Below are 18,581 nucleotides of genomic sequence, written 5' to 3'. Positions count from 1 at the left end.
GCAATTAGAGGCAAAGCGTGTGTGTTTCTGCCGACTGGAGCCCAGAGCTGGAAGGAAAAGCGAAACTGTCGGTGCAACTACGCGCTCTGTGTGTTTGTGTGTATATATGTGTGAGTTTGTGTGGCTTTTTTTGTTGGATCATCACTTGAATAATTTGGATTTGAGAAGAATTGGAACTTTTTCTCGCCTGAATCTGTCTCCAGCCTCGCAACTTTTTTGGCTTTGAAACGTGGACTTTTTATTTATTTTTTTTAAACCCGTATTATATTTGCATTGTCTCGGCGCCTCCTGTTTGCCTCTGGGGCCCTTATTCATTAGTAAGGACCATCCACTTCATCATCAGGTTACACGCAGCGGTGGAGCTACGTGCCTGCGCTCAGTCACTCAGCTTGAACCAAACCCCGGGAGCAGCAGCAGCAGCTTCTCACGCAGCATCACCGCTGCTTTCCTGGGACTTTAGTTTCTTTTTGTGGATTGTTTTATTTTGTGTGTGTGTGTGTTAGTGTGCGTGTGCGTGTGCGTGTGCGTGTGTGTGTGTGTGTGTGTGTGCGTGTGCGTGTGTGTGTGTGTGTGTGCGCACCGGGAGCTGCCACCGCCCCCTCCCCACCTCCATCTCTCAGCACTCGCACACATCCCGACATGAAACTTGCTCTGGTCCTGGAGGCTGCGGCGGCGCTTTATCTGCTGCTCTCACCTGCACAGGTAGGACAAGTTACAGCATTCTCTTATTTGTGATCATTGTGGGAAAGAGTCGGTTTAATGTGGTGTTTCAGAGCAAAGTCAGACTTTCATGTTGAAGCTTCCAACCATTGAAACAGCAAAGTAACAGTACAAAAATGATCCTTTAATACTTTTAAAAAGGTTGATATCCTGTTTGTTGGACGTCACAGTGCAGGCTACACACAGAAACCGCCTGAGTCAGCAGAATACGTGATGGATGTGTCCAAGTGATATGAGTGCACGGGGCTCTGACGCTGTTTTCATTCATAAGACGGAACGTGACAAAGTGCATCACTCTCCCTGTGGATCACATGATGCCAAGTGACTCACTGTTGTGTTTGGCGAGACGCGCTAAGCTTATAATTACAGCCGCATCGCTCCTGAATCACCAGCTCGCTCCTGTACGACGAGCTCTCTCTCTCTCTTTCTCCCTCTCTCTCTCTTTTAATGTCTAGAGTTCCATCAAGGAATGCTCTGATTTCTAAGAGTTGAGAAAGCTGGAGCTACTAAATAGAAATACTACTAAAACTGAGAGAGATGAGAGACCTGCGTAGTGTGACAGAGAAAAAGTTGTTGCAGGTAAAACTTCTTTTATACTTTTGTTCTGCATCAGCACTTTTAATTTCTGTTTTTTGTTGCATAAATCTTCAAGTTAATTGGACACAAGCAGGCTGAAATATTATGAAGAATAATCTTGTGTGTGTATGTGTGTGTGTGTGTGTGTGTGTGTGTGCTCATTTTGGTTGCCTCTGTGGGAGCTTTCCCAGTAGAACCAGTGTCTCAGTCCTAATGAGGTAAAACCATTTTTGAGGGGGTGGTTAAGGTTAGGGTTAAGATGTGTATCGTGGTAAGGTTAAGTTCATGTAGTATAAGGCGTGTATTGCTCATGGCTTAGGGATAAGGTCTTGGTGCTGTCCAAAAAGAATGGAAGGGAATGTAAAGTCCTTACAAGGATGGCTGTGCAAATTTTTTGTCAATTCTGTTTAATGTTTCTCCATCAGATAAAACAGTATACATAACCAGGAGAATGTGTCATACATCCAAGTGATCATTATATTTAAGACAGAACAAGAACAAGAAACAAGGATCAAGGGAATACAACCAATGGCATACATCATATACATCTTAAATAGAGAATAGAACATTAAAATTGGATAATACATCATGTTGTACATGTCATATGGAACACATCATACTCTTGTAAAGAGTGCAAGTCTTCAGTATATCAAGATACTGTAGCATGACGACCTCATATTCTCATGCAGATATTTATCAGCAAAAAACAAAACCAGGAGGACAATTTAGTGATTTCCTTCAACCATTCAATCACTGATAAATCTCCATAGCTGTGCAAACTTTTGTGTGTGTGTCGAAAAAATCTATTGAAACTTAATTTCAGGTCAATCATATCACTGTCAGGCGACGGTGGATTAGCACAAAGCTGTTCTGTTCTCTGTTGCCTGGCGTTGCCTTTTAGTCTCTTTTTATGACATTGTGCCAGAACGGGACAGAGCCGAAACTGGACCGAAGAGGACTCATGTGTCACGCCGCAGAAACACTTGTAAGAGAGATGCGCATTGTGCGGCAGGACTTGTGCCAACACTCAGGCTCTTGAACCCATTCAGTCTCTGATTTCCCCCCAAGGTGCCTGAGGGTTGGCAGCTGTCTCAGACGCTTCTCATGTTTAACGCACAACCAGGCCATTCCTGCGTCCATTCACATCTGAGTGTGACGCTGCATGCAGTAGCCGGTGCAGTATCACTGAGTTCGTTAGAGTTACACACAGACTCAGTGGGGCTCTGGAGGTTGGAAAAAGCTCCACGTACTCCACATTGTCTGAGCGGAGACTTTGCAGCTGTTGAGTGAGTGGGAGAGGCATGGGATCACCACATCTCCACTAATCCTCATAATCAGCTCATGGCCTGCTTAGTCAAAACAGGAGTGACAAAACCCAGGACCCTCAACATGTAGTAGGCTAAATGGCCCCCCGCTCTGAGGAGAATGACAGGGACATTTAAACGCTTCAATTCAAGAATTCACCGTAGAGTGAGTCTTAGAGATGATCTGTGAGGTTCTGAGGTCTTGCTCCTTCTCCAAACCTTTCAGTTTCCAACTCTTTTTGTTGAAAGAACACCTGCAAAGTAATTATTGTTTTCATTTCCCTGCAAACAAGCATCTTGAGGTTTAGCCTTGAACATATTTGAGGAACTAAATATTTCACAATTTCAGCAACAAGTGGCACTCATACCAGTAAGCTCTTTTCTGCTCCCAGTGACAAAATTAGACCGTCCTGGTCTGTCTCCGTTCTGCCAGCTCCCACAGTGAACTGCCAGACGTGGTTAGTCTACCGAAGTTGAAGGAGCAAACATTGGCAATGTGGCTGGAAATGCTATTTATCTATGTCTGTCTTTTGGATTCTCCACCATTCAATGTAGTGCCCCTTATTGATAATGATATTTCCTCATTGCCTGGTGACTCATGCAGTCACTCATTCATGCTGTGAAACCTGGAGGAGAGGTCGAGGTTCACATCAGCTGCTTAATAATTCAGTTTTACGACCAGGGATTTACAGCAGAGCTCAGTGTCCGTGTGTTTGGTGGGAACCTGTAGAAAATCAGTTTCTTATCAATGGAAGTTCTCTGTTAATTGCCGTCTCTGTATTTTGTTTTCGTCACAATTTAGTCTATATGAGTAGTTTGACAAACAACTTGTTTCTATTTTATGGCCAGGTTATCTAAAGAGTGATATGACAAATCAGGTTTGAGCAGGCTTTGGTTGGGCAGGCAAACAGTCCACATGGAGAGAAAAAGCCGAAATGGTTTCATTCTCTTTTTTATTGATCACAATTCATGTCTGGTAGCTGTAGATATTATCCAAAATGATGTCTGGACCTACAAGAATTGCTATGTTATGTTAGGAGAAACATTTGACTTGTGGGGACTCGTTGAACAGTAAAACATGAACACCTTGGCTCGGATATCTGCTGTCTGCACTGGAAGCGCCAAAATATTGTCCATCACCCCTAGCGCTTAATTTATTATCAGACAGTAGTTGTGCCACCATAAAAAATAGACACCTGCTATTTTCTTTGGAAAGGCTTTATAATGTGTTAGCACATGGCAAAATTGCAGCGTACAAAGCACTAAACAAGCAGTGACTGGTGTTACAGACATGAAGTTCACCAAGGACATCATCAAGTACCAGTTATTAAGTATCTGCATATGTATATGTGGTGCAATGCATCAATTCATCCCTGCTGGAGATTAATATTGCAGCTGATGAAATACATGTAATCCTCAATCCTAACAGTTCTATGTGCACTCTGTTAATATGTACTGATATGATTCCTTATCCAGAGCTTCTCCTGGTCACATGTACACACAACACATACCCATTGCCTGGAAGTGGAAGCACCTGGGTTTCCTCTCTGAACAATGGCGACCTCCTGGTCACCTCATCACCAGGGCTAATTTATGGAGAACATGCTATAACTGGCATCCACCGGTTATTTTGCTCACATTGCTCGACTTTTCAATTTATTTTTGGTACCTCCTGTGCATAATACCATGTACTAAATACAGTATGTGTGTGTGTGTGTCCACCACAGTGTCAGTATCCCCCCTCAGATCCTTTGTGCTGCAGATTCAAAGGGCTTTGGAAATCACTACTGTACCTGTTGCCTCCTGCCCATTTCATAACGCTCCCCACCTCGTAACAAAACCGCTGGAATGCTGCACACACAGTACCTCTCCTCCACTGCCATGGTGGCTGTGTGTATGAAAATGCAAGTGAAATCTTGCATCAACACAACCGAACCCGACTGTCATTAGTCAGTGTTTCCATGAAGATACAGTGCGAGAGCTGGAGTCGAGGGCAGCTGCACAACCCAGCATTCAGCCCAGAAAGAAAAGAATCCAGCAATATTAAGGAAATCAGTGGAGGATAGGAATTGTAAGCCTCTTTGGTATGAGATTATGAAATTCTTTGTTGGTGTCTCCAGTCAAATACAACATTTTCCTCAGATGAAACGAGAAATGGAATAAACTTCTTGCCCAACGCATTCGATTTTTGTCAGACAGAGGAAGAGGAAGAAAAAGAGGACGATGGCGAGCCTCAGCTACAGCTCTCGTTTGTGTTTGTGGGGACGTGACGTTGCACAGGTGTTTCCTTTACGTCACATCCAGCGGAAAAACAAGACTGCATCTCACACATGTTTTTGTGGTCATGAAGCAGTGTTTTTTTGCACATTTCACCATGTGTACGCCACATTTCCGTCACAGCGGAGCATGATAAGCAGAGAGCTTCTATTTCTAATATCAACGTAGTACTTTAGGCGTCAGGTTCAGTTTCTCACAAAGCACTGTTTCTGTCAGCTAAGTTTCCAAGAATGGGACATTTAAAAGTCAAGTTCCTCCTTCTCTCTGAGCCTCAGTGTCTCTCATGCACTTGATGGTCTTTCTAGTTCCGATCCGTGCCTCGAGGCCGAGCGCCTGACTGATAGGGCTTTTATTTGCATCGCTGTGGTATTTCTCTCTAGTTGTAATGTCCTGGCCCGTGGGAGAGTCTCAATTGCAATCAGGAAATATGGATTTCTCCTTTTGCGAAGGAGGAGGAGGAGGAGGAGGAGGAGGAGGAGGAGGAGGAGGAGGAGGAGGAGGAGGAGGAGGAGGAGGAGGAGGAGGAGGAGGAGGAGGGGTGTCGCTCGGGGCAGCCGTCTGCTCAGCGAGCTTTAATCTCACATCTGGATGTCATTTACTGTGGTTTACACAGGGAGAACAGCGTTTACTGTAATAGAGACCACAATTACCACCGGTCAGCCTTATCTCAAGACCTGTGTCGTGTGTGTGTGTGTGTGTGTGTGTGTGTGTGTGTATGTGTGTGTGTGTGTGTGGGTGTGTGTGTGTGGGTGTGTGTGTGGTTGGGTGTGTGTGTGTGTGTGTGTTTGCAGATGGGGTTTTATGGTTTATAAAGTGGATGTGTGTGTTTGTGTGTCTTTGGGGGGACATTTGTGCATGCATTAATGGACTTATACTGAGGAAATGGTGTTTATCTAAATCAACATTTAGATGTTGATTTAATCCCTTGTTATTTGATCACTTTTAGTTGTTTTTTCTACTACTCCAAGAAAACCTGATAGTTGGTAACCAAACCCAATGTCGCAGACAAAAAAGTTATACTGAAGGATATAATTATATTTATTAGAGGTTGTTTGCATTAACATTAAAGGAAATACGTTAATTTACTTTCTTGCTGAGAGGCAGATGAGAATATCGATACCACTCTCATTTCTGTGTATTAAAAGGACAGTCAGGACATTTTCTGCATATGTTGGGTGGGAGTCACCCTGTAATCTGTACAAAAATCTTTACAAAAAATGCTGCTGCTTTCAGACATGCACTTAACTCTAGAGATCCTCAGGAGTTACTCCGAAAAAGAAAACAAATATCTGCGGCCAAAAAAGTTGTACCCTATCACGTGAAGTTGTGTAAACGACATCACATGATCTCCGCTTCGGAATTGATACGTGACATCCTGCCTGAGTCAGCTGCCCCACCCCTCGCCTGAATCCTGCATCGGATTACTTGGTTTTTCAAAACGTGTCTGAGCAGAGAATCTCCCGCTGCGTTGTTTATGTAAGAAAGGCAAACTGCGGAGAAGGTCCAGACCCAGTTCTCCAGTGATCCTTGGCATGTCATGTCGGAAAAAGTAAAGATGGATGGCGCGTCTCCATTTCATTTTACTATATCTAAAATATCCCAGATACTAACGCTGCCATATTGCACATATTGGGCTAGAGTCTGCACAGTAGGGATCGTGGGTAGCAAGCCACAGGAGCGAGGTCCGGTCAATGCAAGCACTCGATTAATCCCGAGTCAGCTGTCATTTAGAATTAACTAGAGGAGCACTCGAAGAGCACATTACTCCACCAAGGCTACATCCTATCTAACCATGTTTAAGAAAGTTAGAAAACAAACTGGATCTGCCCATTTATCCAGATCCGCTAAATATAATAAGTTCTTCGTTTGGTCAAGCTCCACCCCTCCAACTTGGTTCACCGGTTTTGGGGTAATTGAATAAACCAATGCCAATGAAAACTCAACCATAGACTGTTTACAAGGATTCTCCACTTCCTCCCACTATCCAGAAATGTAGCCAAAATATCCTGTATACGAATGTCGCCATTTTGCTCATTTGGAATCTGAAAGTAGTGATCAGGTGATGGATCCCCAGCGAGGTCACAGCTGTCCATCATATGTCACCAAATGAATTAATTAATTAAAAACAAGCTTACCAGAAACATGAACACTCAAATATTGAAATCAATGTGATAGGAACTAGCCTAAACCTAAAATGACAGAGGCTATCTTTGAGATCTTCAGCCAGACACCAGGTGGCAATCGATCTGATTTGGGTTCACTTTTAGAAGCTTTAACGTCATCTATCTTCATAACGAGATTATGGTACAAAAACTTCAGCAGGTTTTACAGCGGTTTAGGTGACTTACTATTTCTCGTCCGGGGCGCAGTCATTTCCTGCGACAGGCCACGACAGGGCGCTACACACTCATGACTCTTGATTTCAAAGGCCCCATTCACCCAGATTACCTGAGAAATTGTTGTGTCACCTCGGCCACATGCTCTGTTGAAATGTATTGCTGTTGTGGCCGCGCTCTTGTGATCACAAGGCCTGACCTGACCACCCGAGAGACCCAGCTGGATACTGTCAGACCTGTAATGGCATGGCTGTCAATGCCTGCTTCGCCCTCCTCGTGTATACAAAACAGAACCTGGCTTTCTTTTGTTGCTGCGGAGAATAGATACAGTGACCTGCAGACCCCCGTGAGAGGCCTCGGAATTAATGTCGTAGTCATGGTGTTGATGATGCGGAACCTTGCTCTCGATAAAGGATGGATGAGGGGGGATCAGCCAGGCAGGAGGGGTGGCTCCGTTTCTCACCTCTCGAGCTGTCTGTGTGTTTGTATTCACTCTTTCTGCTTTAGCGCGCTCTGTCCTGTGTGGTCTCGACTCCTGAGTAAAGCTTTAGTCGGATCAAAACCAGGACAGCATCTGGCCTAAACGCTGCCTCCATCACCAAACTCAGTCGAGAGCCACAAGCTTCATCCCTGCACTGTTTACCCACACTGTTACCCTCACTGAATGAGGTTCTGAACTGTTTTGGGAATCTTTATAAATAATGGCATTCTGCCCGGTAGCTTGGATCATTATTTAGAGGGTTTTTCCAAAACTCAGCCGCTCCTCTTTTGCTCTTGAACGCTGACATATTTACTAAATTGAGTTAGTTTTCTCTTTCTAGTGAGTTTGTGGAAAGCGTTTTGCATCATACTGCTTCAAGAGGATTAATGTGTTAAGAAAAGGAAAATACACTACAGCTGTGGATGTCACAGTCGCAGTGGAATTATGATGCGTGTGACGATTATATTGCTGAGACATATTTGTGGTTTTACATTTTTAGTGTTATTCTGATGGATTTGAGAATCAAATTTAACAACTACACAGATCTTCGGCCCCCAGCTGCAGGAAGCTACTGAGCCACATCAAACATGGTAAAGTTCTTGTGTCGTGGTTGTGGTAAACTTTGATGTGTGGAAATATGTGAAATCAATGCAAATACAAACACATGTGATGCTTTTGTCTCTGTTTTGAACAGTGTAAATTAAACCTTCTGGCCCTTTCGACGAAATGAGGCATGACCCATCAAGCTAGTCGTCATTAACTTCCGCCAAGGAGGTTATGTTTTCACCCCTGTCCGTTTCTTTGTTGGCTGGTTTGTTTGTAAGCATGATTACACAAAAGCAAATGACATACAACAAAACTTGGTGGAAGGATGAGGTACAGGTCAGGGAAGTAACCATTCAATTTTGGTGCCAATCAGAATCCGGGGGCAGATCCTGGATTCTTTCTTCACTTTCTTCAGCATTGTGAGTTTTTTCAGAGTTTTCCCTTTTTTCTTAGGGAATAAATCATGGTTGTTGATGAAACGTGTCGGGACACTCATATCTAGGAGAGTGTGTAATTTGGTGTAACTTGTTGTAACTGTTGGACCTTGGTGGAGCTGTGTGCTCTCTTGAGTACCATTCCAGTTTCTTATATGAAGTAACATCGCCAATCTGTTGTAAACAAGCAGGTTTTATGAAACTCTATCATCGCGATGGATGTGTCAACAATATAAACCCCGTTCTGGAACTAGCTATTACTAAATGTTGGAGCATATTTTGAAATCAGAGGTTTCTGTTCTTCTTATTTCATTAAACTTGGAAACAAGACAAGCTTTGCCTTAGCGGTGATTGTATTACAGTCCTAAGGTGAAGAGAAACATGGATGAATGAATCTAGTTTCACATCATTTTCCAGTCCAGTCGTCCAGGAGAAGGAGTCCTATCTATTTAGGCTGAGCTGACAAAGAAACCTCTCTGCATTTGATTTGCGGTACTTTACACTGTGGGATACGCAGACTGGCTGGTTTCCAGATCTTTTTGGCAACTGACCATAGTACCTGCTGTTAAATTGCCCATCAACCCCCTCCCACCCCAACCCAACAACCCCTACACACACACACACACACACCCCTAACCCGCCCCTGCGTGACTCTCAAAGTTGAAAAACCTTTTATGACCATTATGCTGGGTCCCCATCATGTTTTATTTTTGCTCCCTGCGCACACTGCCCCTCCTCTGACAGATGGAGTTAAGCAAGGAGGTTAAAGATGACGCAGTTCAGCTGTGTGGGAGTGGAGAGTAATAAGGCCTGGGGCCTCTGTGGCCTGACAGCAGGAGCCCAGGGACACAACAGGTCCTCTGATCTGACCCAGAGAACGGAGCAAACTCTCAGCCGGCAGCGCACAAACCTTCAGAAGCATAGAGGACTAGTTTTTAAAGCAGTCAAGCGTTGAGGAACCTTGATGCCAGATTTCTTACTTTGCTTTTAGTCTGATCTCTCCAGCTCCAACAAACTGCCCCTCGCTCTGAAAACCGCTCATCAGTGGCAGCACAGATCCACAGGTCTCTGAGAACCAGCTGTCCGGACAAGAAAACAACTTGCTCAACTATGGGACAGTGACCACAGAGGCCTGAGGGACGATGACGTTCACTTCATATCCAACATGATAATTATCCAATGAGAATTTAAGACCGGAATCCTCTGACTCACTGTGCTGAACAGTAATCAGTGACTGTATTTCTAAGTTTGTTTGGAAAGTTATCAAATGAAATATGATCAAGTGCCAGATACAGTAAAGCTTCTTTTTTTTTAAATTCTAATGACATTTTGAAGCTGTTTTCAGAGTAGTTAACATTGTTAAGGTGCCAATCTTCGGGCTGTTAATTATAAGATAAGACATTTTCTTTTTCCAGCAATTAAAAAATATCCCCCAAATTTAACTTTAACAGAATTTGAGAATGAAAGTTCTCTGTAGGCCTTTGATTCTACAATACCAACTTTCACATTGATCAGTGAAGCCCTGAAAACATGTTAACTTTACAGTCAAAATTTCACTCACACTTTTACATTTACACTAACTCATTTAAACTTTATAAGCTTCAGTTAATGTTCACATCAAATGTCAGAATAAAGGATAAACTTGGTCTGCGTGACTTTGACTGCCACTTGGTTGGGATTGAGAATTTCTGAAACCGCTGATCTCCAGGAATCTTCACCAAAAACTGTCTCTGGAATTTTTACTCAAAAAAAAACATTGAGTCAGCGGCGGCCTCGTCGATGGAAACACTTCAACAACTCTGTGCAACTGTGGTGAGCAGAGAAGCCAAGAAGCTCAGCAATCTGAAGCTGAGGTTGACACAGGTTCACCAGAACAGGACCGATGCAGAGTGGAGCAAATATTCTGGAGTGATAAATATGGATTCCTGCTTATGGTTAGAATTCGCTGTCAGCACCACAAATCCATGGACCGTAGTCTGTCTTGTGTGCAGAATCCATAAGGGTGGTAATGTAATGTTGTGAATAATGTTTCCAGCGCCCTTTATATTAGCATTTTAATAGAACATCCTATCTGTGTATTATTGTTGACCATAAGCATCCCTTCATGGCCACAGTTCACCATCTTCTTATATTCACTTTCAGCCCAATGTGACACAACAGAGAATGATCTCGGTTTAAACTGGTTTCATGAGCACAGAGATGAGTTCAGTGACCGTCAGTAACCTCCACAGTCAGCACATCTGAATCCAACGGAGAACCTTGGGGATTTGGTGCAAGACGAGACTCACAACATGAATGTGCAGCTGACAGATCTGCAGAAAATGCTGTGATGCAGTCGTGTCAACGCGGAGCAGAATCCCAAAGGAATGTTTCCAGCATCTTGTTAAATCCATGCCATGCAGAGCTGAGCGTGATTTTCTGAGCAAAGGAAGTTCATATTGTGTTTTTCTTTTCGCAATTGGTGTCAACAAATACAGTTTTACTGGATTCGGGTCTTGTTTTCGAGTGTTTCCTAACACAGCCTGTGAAGTTTAATCTACCGTCCTCAGTCAGATCATTTGTGTTTGATTGTGCAGGAAATCAAAAATCTCAGCACAGTGAAGGTATTTTTTCCTTCTATGTAATCGTAGCACGCGCTATTATTCTTTTGTTGTTGCCCTTGATGTTTTTCCGATAGCCGGGGAGCATTGGAGTGTAACTGTTGAAATTATGTTGTTTCCAAACCCTAGATTTTGTGCAGATGACACAGAATAGAGGTATTTCATTTGCCAAGACAATAGGAATTTAGAGTGAGGTCAGGTGAAGTCAAGTTTATTTGCATAAAGCTTTTAGTCACAGTTACTCCGTCTTAATATCCACATAGATGAAAACAATAAATAATAGAGATACATAGCAACACCCAACTCACTGAAAGAAAGTCACCAGGGAACAAAGTGAAACTGCTCAGAAAGTCATTCTGCTCCTGGGGTTTATGAGACAAGTTTATACACATATTGTATCCAAGTGGTTTTCCCTTTCTTCAAGGAGCTACGTTACCTCACAGTGAACATGAATCACACGGTGAATACTGTAAGCACTCAGGGAGGAAGGAATGACTACGTGAGGATCTTCATGCAGCCTCTTATAATCTGGCAGCTACTTGTGGGCCAGCTTACTCCTCTGTTCTCGACCACGGGAGGTGCCAGGGATGCTTCTTCGCCAGGTCAAGGCTTAACCCACGACCAAGGTCAGAAACCCCACCCCCCACCTCACCACATTCTCGACAGCAACACAGACCCGGAGCCAAAAAGCCCTTGTGATGCGGAGCAGTCTCATGAAACACCCACAGACGAGAAGAGAGAGAGAGAGAGAAAGAGAGAGAAAGGGAGCAAGATCATATGCCCGTTAACACTGGGAAAGGATTTATTTTATCAGCCTGGCATTGCTGCAGAGGATGAAAAAAATAAATAATCAATGCCCCCCGAGGGTGGAGGTGACTTTTGACAATAACCGAAAACCAAACTTTGGCTTTCCCATGCTGCGCATAAAGAATATTCTGCAAGTGGAGCTCATGTCCTGCGGTGCTGTTGTAAAAACCAACACAGTTCAGTGAACGCCACTCCATAGAACAACTGTCAGTGGAACAGCTGCACGCTTTGGCCGGAGGAGCCGCCGCTTTGTGGAGGAGAAGGGAGGCGCCTCATCAGTTCCCCAAAACTCAGGGAGGACTGAGTCTAAGTGGCTGACTGGAAGCTCTTGTGTATCTATTGACATGAGGTCTGTCACGCTGCACTGTGCTGAGGCTGCAGTGAAGACAGATCCCTCCCAGACCTGCCTGACACACATCTCACTGACACTTTTACAGGAACCTCGGAAATGTTTTGTGTGAGTGTGAATGCATCATCCTCATCAAAGCAGGACGTTCCTCTTTAATCACATTGTTTGAAGGGAGTGGGGTTGGGGGCGGAGGGGCTGCCGAGTGTAGGGCTGTGCTGACAGATGCTATCCTCACCCTAAATTGGGTTCATAACAGGAAGTGGATGCAGCGCAGCAATGGGCAGATGGTGAAAAAAAGCAACGGTCCCAACATCTGGGGAAGTCCTTCTCAGGCTGCTGTCGATTATATCACACATGTGGGGCCCCAACAGTTCACACGGACAGTGTTGAAGTATGAATGTCAGAAATAGTGACATGCAACACCAGCGATGAGGAAGACAATGAGGAAGCAGGTTGTCTGCCGACCCGTCCGGCAGCATCCGCCGCAGGGCACTTTATTAAAATGCAGATTTTTCCCTTCCTGAGATTGGAGTCAGCGAGAGGTTTTGTGTTTTCCCAGGCGAATGAGAAATGCACTCTTGTTTATCGTGGGCCGATGGGAAAAAAGCAAGACAGAAGAGGAAACCATCAATGGGAAAATAAATAGAGAGAGAGAACTGAATCTTACACCACAGGAAACAGGTTTTGAACCTAAACACTTGGGCAGGCAGACAGAATGTGATGTATATGACAGACGGAAACTGCTGCTCATCAGAAAGACTTTTCCACCGCAGGGTGAAAGAAAAAGTGCTCGGTCGTCCTCTTTACTTTACTGTACTTCCAGCTATCACCTCTAGGGGACACAAATAACTGAGTATCTGATATTTAAATTGAGGCTGAAACGTGTGGGTTAGGGGAAAAGAGTATAAAGTGTGAGCATCTCTTGCATTTATCTGTATGTTTTCCATTAAAACTGGGCGATATGGCCAAAAATAATATCACAGTGAAAAATGTTACCTGTCGAAATGGTTAATTATCACGATAAATATCACATTATTATTTATATTATTTAAGTTTAATGTTTTGCTCCTGAGTGAAGGTTGTGTTTTTAAACTTTTCTGTGTGAGAAGCAAATGATCAAATCTTTAAAACATTTAAAAAACCTCTGGAACATCGGTGATTTCACAATGTACAACCATTATATTGATATATTTGTTAAATTGCTTTTAATGACAATTATCTTGTGATAATAACCTGCCCCTATTGTGTCTGTTTTAGTCCCCTCCATTCAATTTGATTGCTGAAAACTATAACACATATGAATAATCAATAACTTTATTTTCACTTTTCTGTGTGTTTTGCAGAGTCTACCTTTGGGGAACATTAACCGTACAACTGAAGGTAGGAATTTCGAACCTTAATTCCTGAAATGTCCTCAAATCAAATCTAGCATTCATAAAAGTTACTTTGAACTATAGTAGCTCCAACTGTTTGGTTTTAACCTTTGTTTGTTGTAGAAACTGGAGTCTGATGGTTGCCAGTTCGTCACGCAATGATTTATAAATATAATTTACTACGCTTGTCCAGGTTGCATTTCATAATGAACTCATTCTGAATATAGAGAATAGCTGGACATGTCGGGACGGGCAGGGATTACTCAATCACTTACCTTCTCCCGACATATCCTCCCTCTCCCTTAAATCACTCTAATTTAGTGCTGCTAAAAGAGAAATAAATTCAGTGTTAAGGATTTGTAGAACTGGCGGCCAAGGAGGATTAAGAGGAGACGCAGCAGACATACAGTCAGCTCGAGGAGCCAGCGAACTGGCCCTTGGCGCTGTACAACATTACGGTTCATGGCCGCATCTCCCTACCGTAGATGCTTCCCCCAGCCGTCTCCTCCCAGCCTGTCTGCTTTTATAAACAGATGTTGTGGTGTCAGGCTCCATTCGCTGACCCCGGGGGTCAGTGCAGTCCCAGAGGTGCCTGCGGGGTAGATCAGCTCCAGCTCCGGCAGGGGCTCTGTTCATGGCCATGTTTTCCAATGTTTGTTTTCTCTTCCTTCTCTGTTTGCTCGGCCGTAGTCGTCCCTGTTCCTCCCACACAGACTGTGCAACTGGGACACTTTCACACATATACTCCCACAGGAAAGACTACTGTACATTATACAAACATTTTGACTTCAGAATGAAAACAGGATACACACTGGTGTATCTCGACTGCTTGAAGGTTTCCCTGTACATGATATGAGCATACCACTGTTGGATTATTCAGGTAATGACTGATGCTGTTTGTAGATGAGAGTATCATCAACAGCCTCGATTTTTTTAAAGGGAAGTAGAAGTTTTTTAATTTTTATGGCTGTTCTAATCAAGCTTAATCAACACCTTGAAATACACAAATTTAAATGTGAACCATCAGAGGGGCGTTGAATACCCTCCACTCACATTATATATACCCCAAGCGCAAAACTCTTTTATATTGCAATGCCATTTCACTATAATGTCATCACAGTATTTACAGGATTTGGTTCTTAGTTGCAGATATACTTCAAAACTCAAAATGTTCTAATCGATAGAGTTATCTACCCCCACTATTTGTAAAGTTATATTGGAATATATTTTTTTTTTCAGACCATATTTTTTAATACCACAAAGTTTTGGTCCAAATCTGTCCATGTGTTTTTGAGTTATTTTGTACACACACCCACAACAATACCTTGCTTTCAGCTCCATCCGATACATGATGATAACCTGTCAACTGCAATCTAGACTGTGACAGTAACACATAAAGACAGATAGGTGGCGATATTACTCTGATAGAAACGGTGCATTTATCCACTCAGCACTTTTATTGTCCTATACAATCTGATTGGGTTGTAATTCCAAAGTGGGCCACACTCAGCCTCTTGTTCTCATTCACAGTGATAATGTTTCAAGAGGTGTGGAGTCGCAGCTTCTGCCGGACCATCGAGAAGCTTGTGGAGGTGGTGCACGAGTATCCAACGGAGGTGGAGCACATCTACAGCCCCTCCTGCGTGCCACTGGTGAGGTGTGCAGGCTGTTGCGGGGACGAGAACCTGGAGTGTCATCCCACCAGCACCTCAAACGTCACCATGGAGGTGAGAAAATAGCCTGGTCGGATGTAACCGCTCTTATAAAACATTCAGGTGATCCATCACTGAACATGCTGTGATCGCTTCTATCCCTCAGCTGTTGAAAATCCGGCCATCAGAGCCGGGTCAGGAATATGTTGAGATGACGTTTGTGGAGCATCAGACATGTGAATGTAGGTAAGAAAACCAGATTGTGACATGAACTATTTATAAGTATACAAATACCAACCTACAACAGCAGAGCACTAAGTTACATTTCATATCAACATGATGAGGAAAAGTTTCTCATAAGTTTCCCCGCCAATTTGCAATATGTTTATATGTGTCTGTCAAAACTTCACAGACAATAGTTTCCTACTATATCTGCCTGTAGCAACAAGCACATGATAATGTTTTCAGGTTAAGCTTTGGTTTGGAAGGTTAGAGAAAGATCGCAGTCCTGTCAGATACTGAAAAATTCAATTGTGGCCGTTAAGCATGAGCTGGGATGTGTTTATTTAATTAGTATTTAAAACCACATACACTTCTTTTCTAAATGTACAAAAAGTGCTTTTGTTGCCTGGACACACAAACCTCAGTCTCCGGGTTCAGCGCCCACCACACCCTCCTTCAAATACATTTTCTAGAGAAGGAAGAGCCACATAATCAATTAGGAGTATGTAGTAATAGTAATAGTATTAATAACAAACTTTATTTCTATAGTGCCTTACAAAATATAATACAAAGTGCCAAGTTAGGAAATCATAGAAAAGCCAGATCATACTCAGCAATGTGATAAAACAAAACAAATAAAAGAACAGCATTAAAACAATAAAAATGTATTCAGTAAATGTCATTTCTATGAGACTGGGTTGGTAAACACTTTCAATGGCTGCTAACTAATATTGCTCCTTGATGTTCTCTCTAATTTGTTGAAACATTTGTTCTTCAGAGTCAGGAAACCTGTTGTGATGGTCGAGAGGTAAGAACCCGAACCCACTGTTATAGCATCGATTTTTTCAGATCATTGCAAACTTCCATGAAAGGAGGCTCACTGGTGATTTTGTTAATTTTGCAGGAAAAGACCAAGAGGGAGAGGACGGAAGAGAAAGGAGCGACAAAAAAACAAAGATTGTGACAGGTGATTTGAGAATCCTGAGAGAAATCATTCAAATTCCCTCCATCTATCAAACAAACAGCATTCAAAAGCTGTGTTCCTTCCTTGTGTCCTGTAGGTGCCAGGTCCCGCGCAGGTAACTGCAGTGGTGACCCAACCCCCTGTTGCAGTGTGGCTCATTATTTATTTCCAGCCCAGTGACGGCATCAAGAGTCTCCTCCGCTCATCTATCAACACTGTGTCTGCAGCCGGAGACTCAGAGAGCTGAGAGACGTTCCCTTCTGCTGTTGGGCAGAGCGTTTTGTAATGACAAGGTTCAAAAGGAAGTGTGTTCTGATTGGTGGAAACACTGCTGACACAAAAGGATATCCCTGGGAGCCAGTGCAATGTAGAATCAAACCGACTGATGCCTTTTCTTTGACACTAGTTATTACTGTATCAGTTATTGTAATTTGTGGAATTCCTCTGTATTTAAAGGTGGTTAAGTTTAAAAATCTATATTTATTGATACAGCCGAATATATTTGGACCAGCAACATGTAAAATGTTTGTCATTCCTTTTTCAAACTTTATCCAAGACACCTTGACTTGTCAAAACTGTAAATGTTGGACTGAGTGTGCAGCTGCTTTGTACACCCTTATAATGAAATGTCGCCCTCTAGTGTCTGTTGAGACAGTGCTCAAAACTGACCTATATGAAATTATTTTTTTAAGGGGAAACACATGAATATAATTAGACACAGGACAGTCACGATCAATCACTTCATCCCATTATTAGCATTTAACTATCAGTTATTTAAGTAACAATCCCATAATCATTGATTCTGGATGAATCCTCTACATGTCACGAGACCAAACAGGAGTTGTTTGTATTTTGCTGTCAATTCACAACCGTATAAGAGCAATATTTATCAGAAAAGTTTATCAGCTGACGATGTCCTCAGAAGATTATGTATGAATAAATATATCAAGTTGACAAATATCCTAATTGTTCTTTAATCCTCTCTTTATTGCTTTATTGTGAGCAGGGTAAAATCGTAAATAAAACTGCTTTCTAAATGAACAAAATTCGGCCGTGTGAGAAATCAGTTCACTTAACAAGACAACAGATTTTGATACCTTATGTTTTTTTAATTACATCACAATGTTTTCACAGATGATATATATTTAAAAAGATAACATGTCTGCTGGGTGGGCCCCAGTGAGACGAGACTCACATGAGCCCACAGCACAGGTGTCTTCCTCCATATGTGTTTCTTTTTTAAATCCTGCAGTAAGGAAGGGATCAACTGAAGTAGTTCTGTTAAACAATGTGCTTTTGTTTTTCATGTGCTTCGCAAAGAAAATCTATGAAAATGTACAAAGTAACATTTCTACTGTTTTAGAATTTTGTTTCATTTGAATATTTATTTTGTAATTAAATTGTCATGGTTGTCAGGTTGTCTGCTGTGATTTATTTAATTAAAAACAGACTTAACAGTACGAATGAGTCCAAATGTCCCTCAATGAACTGAAACATCAATAAAAAAGTGTTTCATTATATTGATATTTATTTGTTTATAGAAGAGACATAACATTTATATAGAGGATTTTGAAAAGTGTTATTTATATATCTACATATCCAAAAGTTGAGGAGTCTCCTACACCTGCAGGGGGCGCACTCATCCCTCTTGGAATAAAACAGCATGCACTGACTCGTTTCCCTGGCAACTTGTTTCCAATCACACTAACTTGGAGATTTTCAGACCTCAGTGTTGTCTTAAAGGTGCAACAGAGAGCCAGGCAGTCACTGATTAATGGAAGCCACCCTGGGAAATATAATTCATTGAGCGGATGAATAGAGTTCGTGTGAGACCACATTATGTTTCCAAAAATAAAGAATACAAAGAAGAATTACTCAATGAAAATAAGGCGAAAAAGGTGCCACAGGGAAACCGTGAAGGAAGACACTGCATTACCTGT

At 42.5% G+C, this 18,581-nt stretch overlaps 1 protein-coding gene across 1 annotated transcript; it reads left to right on the top strand.

Moving 5' to 3' along the window:
- Positions 1 to 641: 641 nt before the first annotated feature.
- Positions 642 to 17,929, top strand: pgfb (placental growth factor b). The gene is made up of 7 exons (XM_061083162.1): positions 642 to 702; positions 13,774 to 13,810; positions 15,334 to 15,530; positions 15,622 to 15,701; positions 16,456 to 16,485; positions 16,582 to 16,644; positions 16,739 to 17,929. The coding sequence occupies exons 3-7, from the start codon at positions 15,339 to 15,341 to the stop codon at positions 16,758 to 16,760; spliced, it is 387 nt and encodes a 128-aa protein (XP_060939145.1). The 5' UTR covers positions 642 to 702; positions 13,774 to 13,810; positions 15,334 to 15,338; the 3' UTR covers positions 16,761 to 17,929.
- Positions 17,930 to 18,581: the final 652 nt, after the last annotated feature.

Source organism: Limanda limanda, chromosome 12 (genome assembly GCF_963576545.1).
Source record: "Limanda limanda chromosome 12, fLimLim1.1, whole genome shotgun sequence".
In the NCBI taxonomy this organism is placed as follows: domain Eukaryota; kingdom Metazoa; phylum Chordata; class Actinopteri; order Pleuronectiformes; family Pleuronectidae; genus Limanda; species Limanda limanda.
The sequence above is the reverse complement of the archived record's forward strand: the minus strand, read 5'-3'. Positions and strand labels throughout refer to the sequence as shown.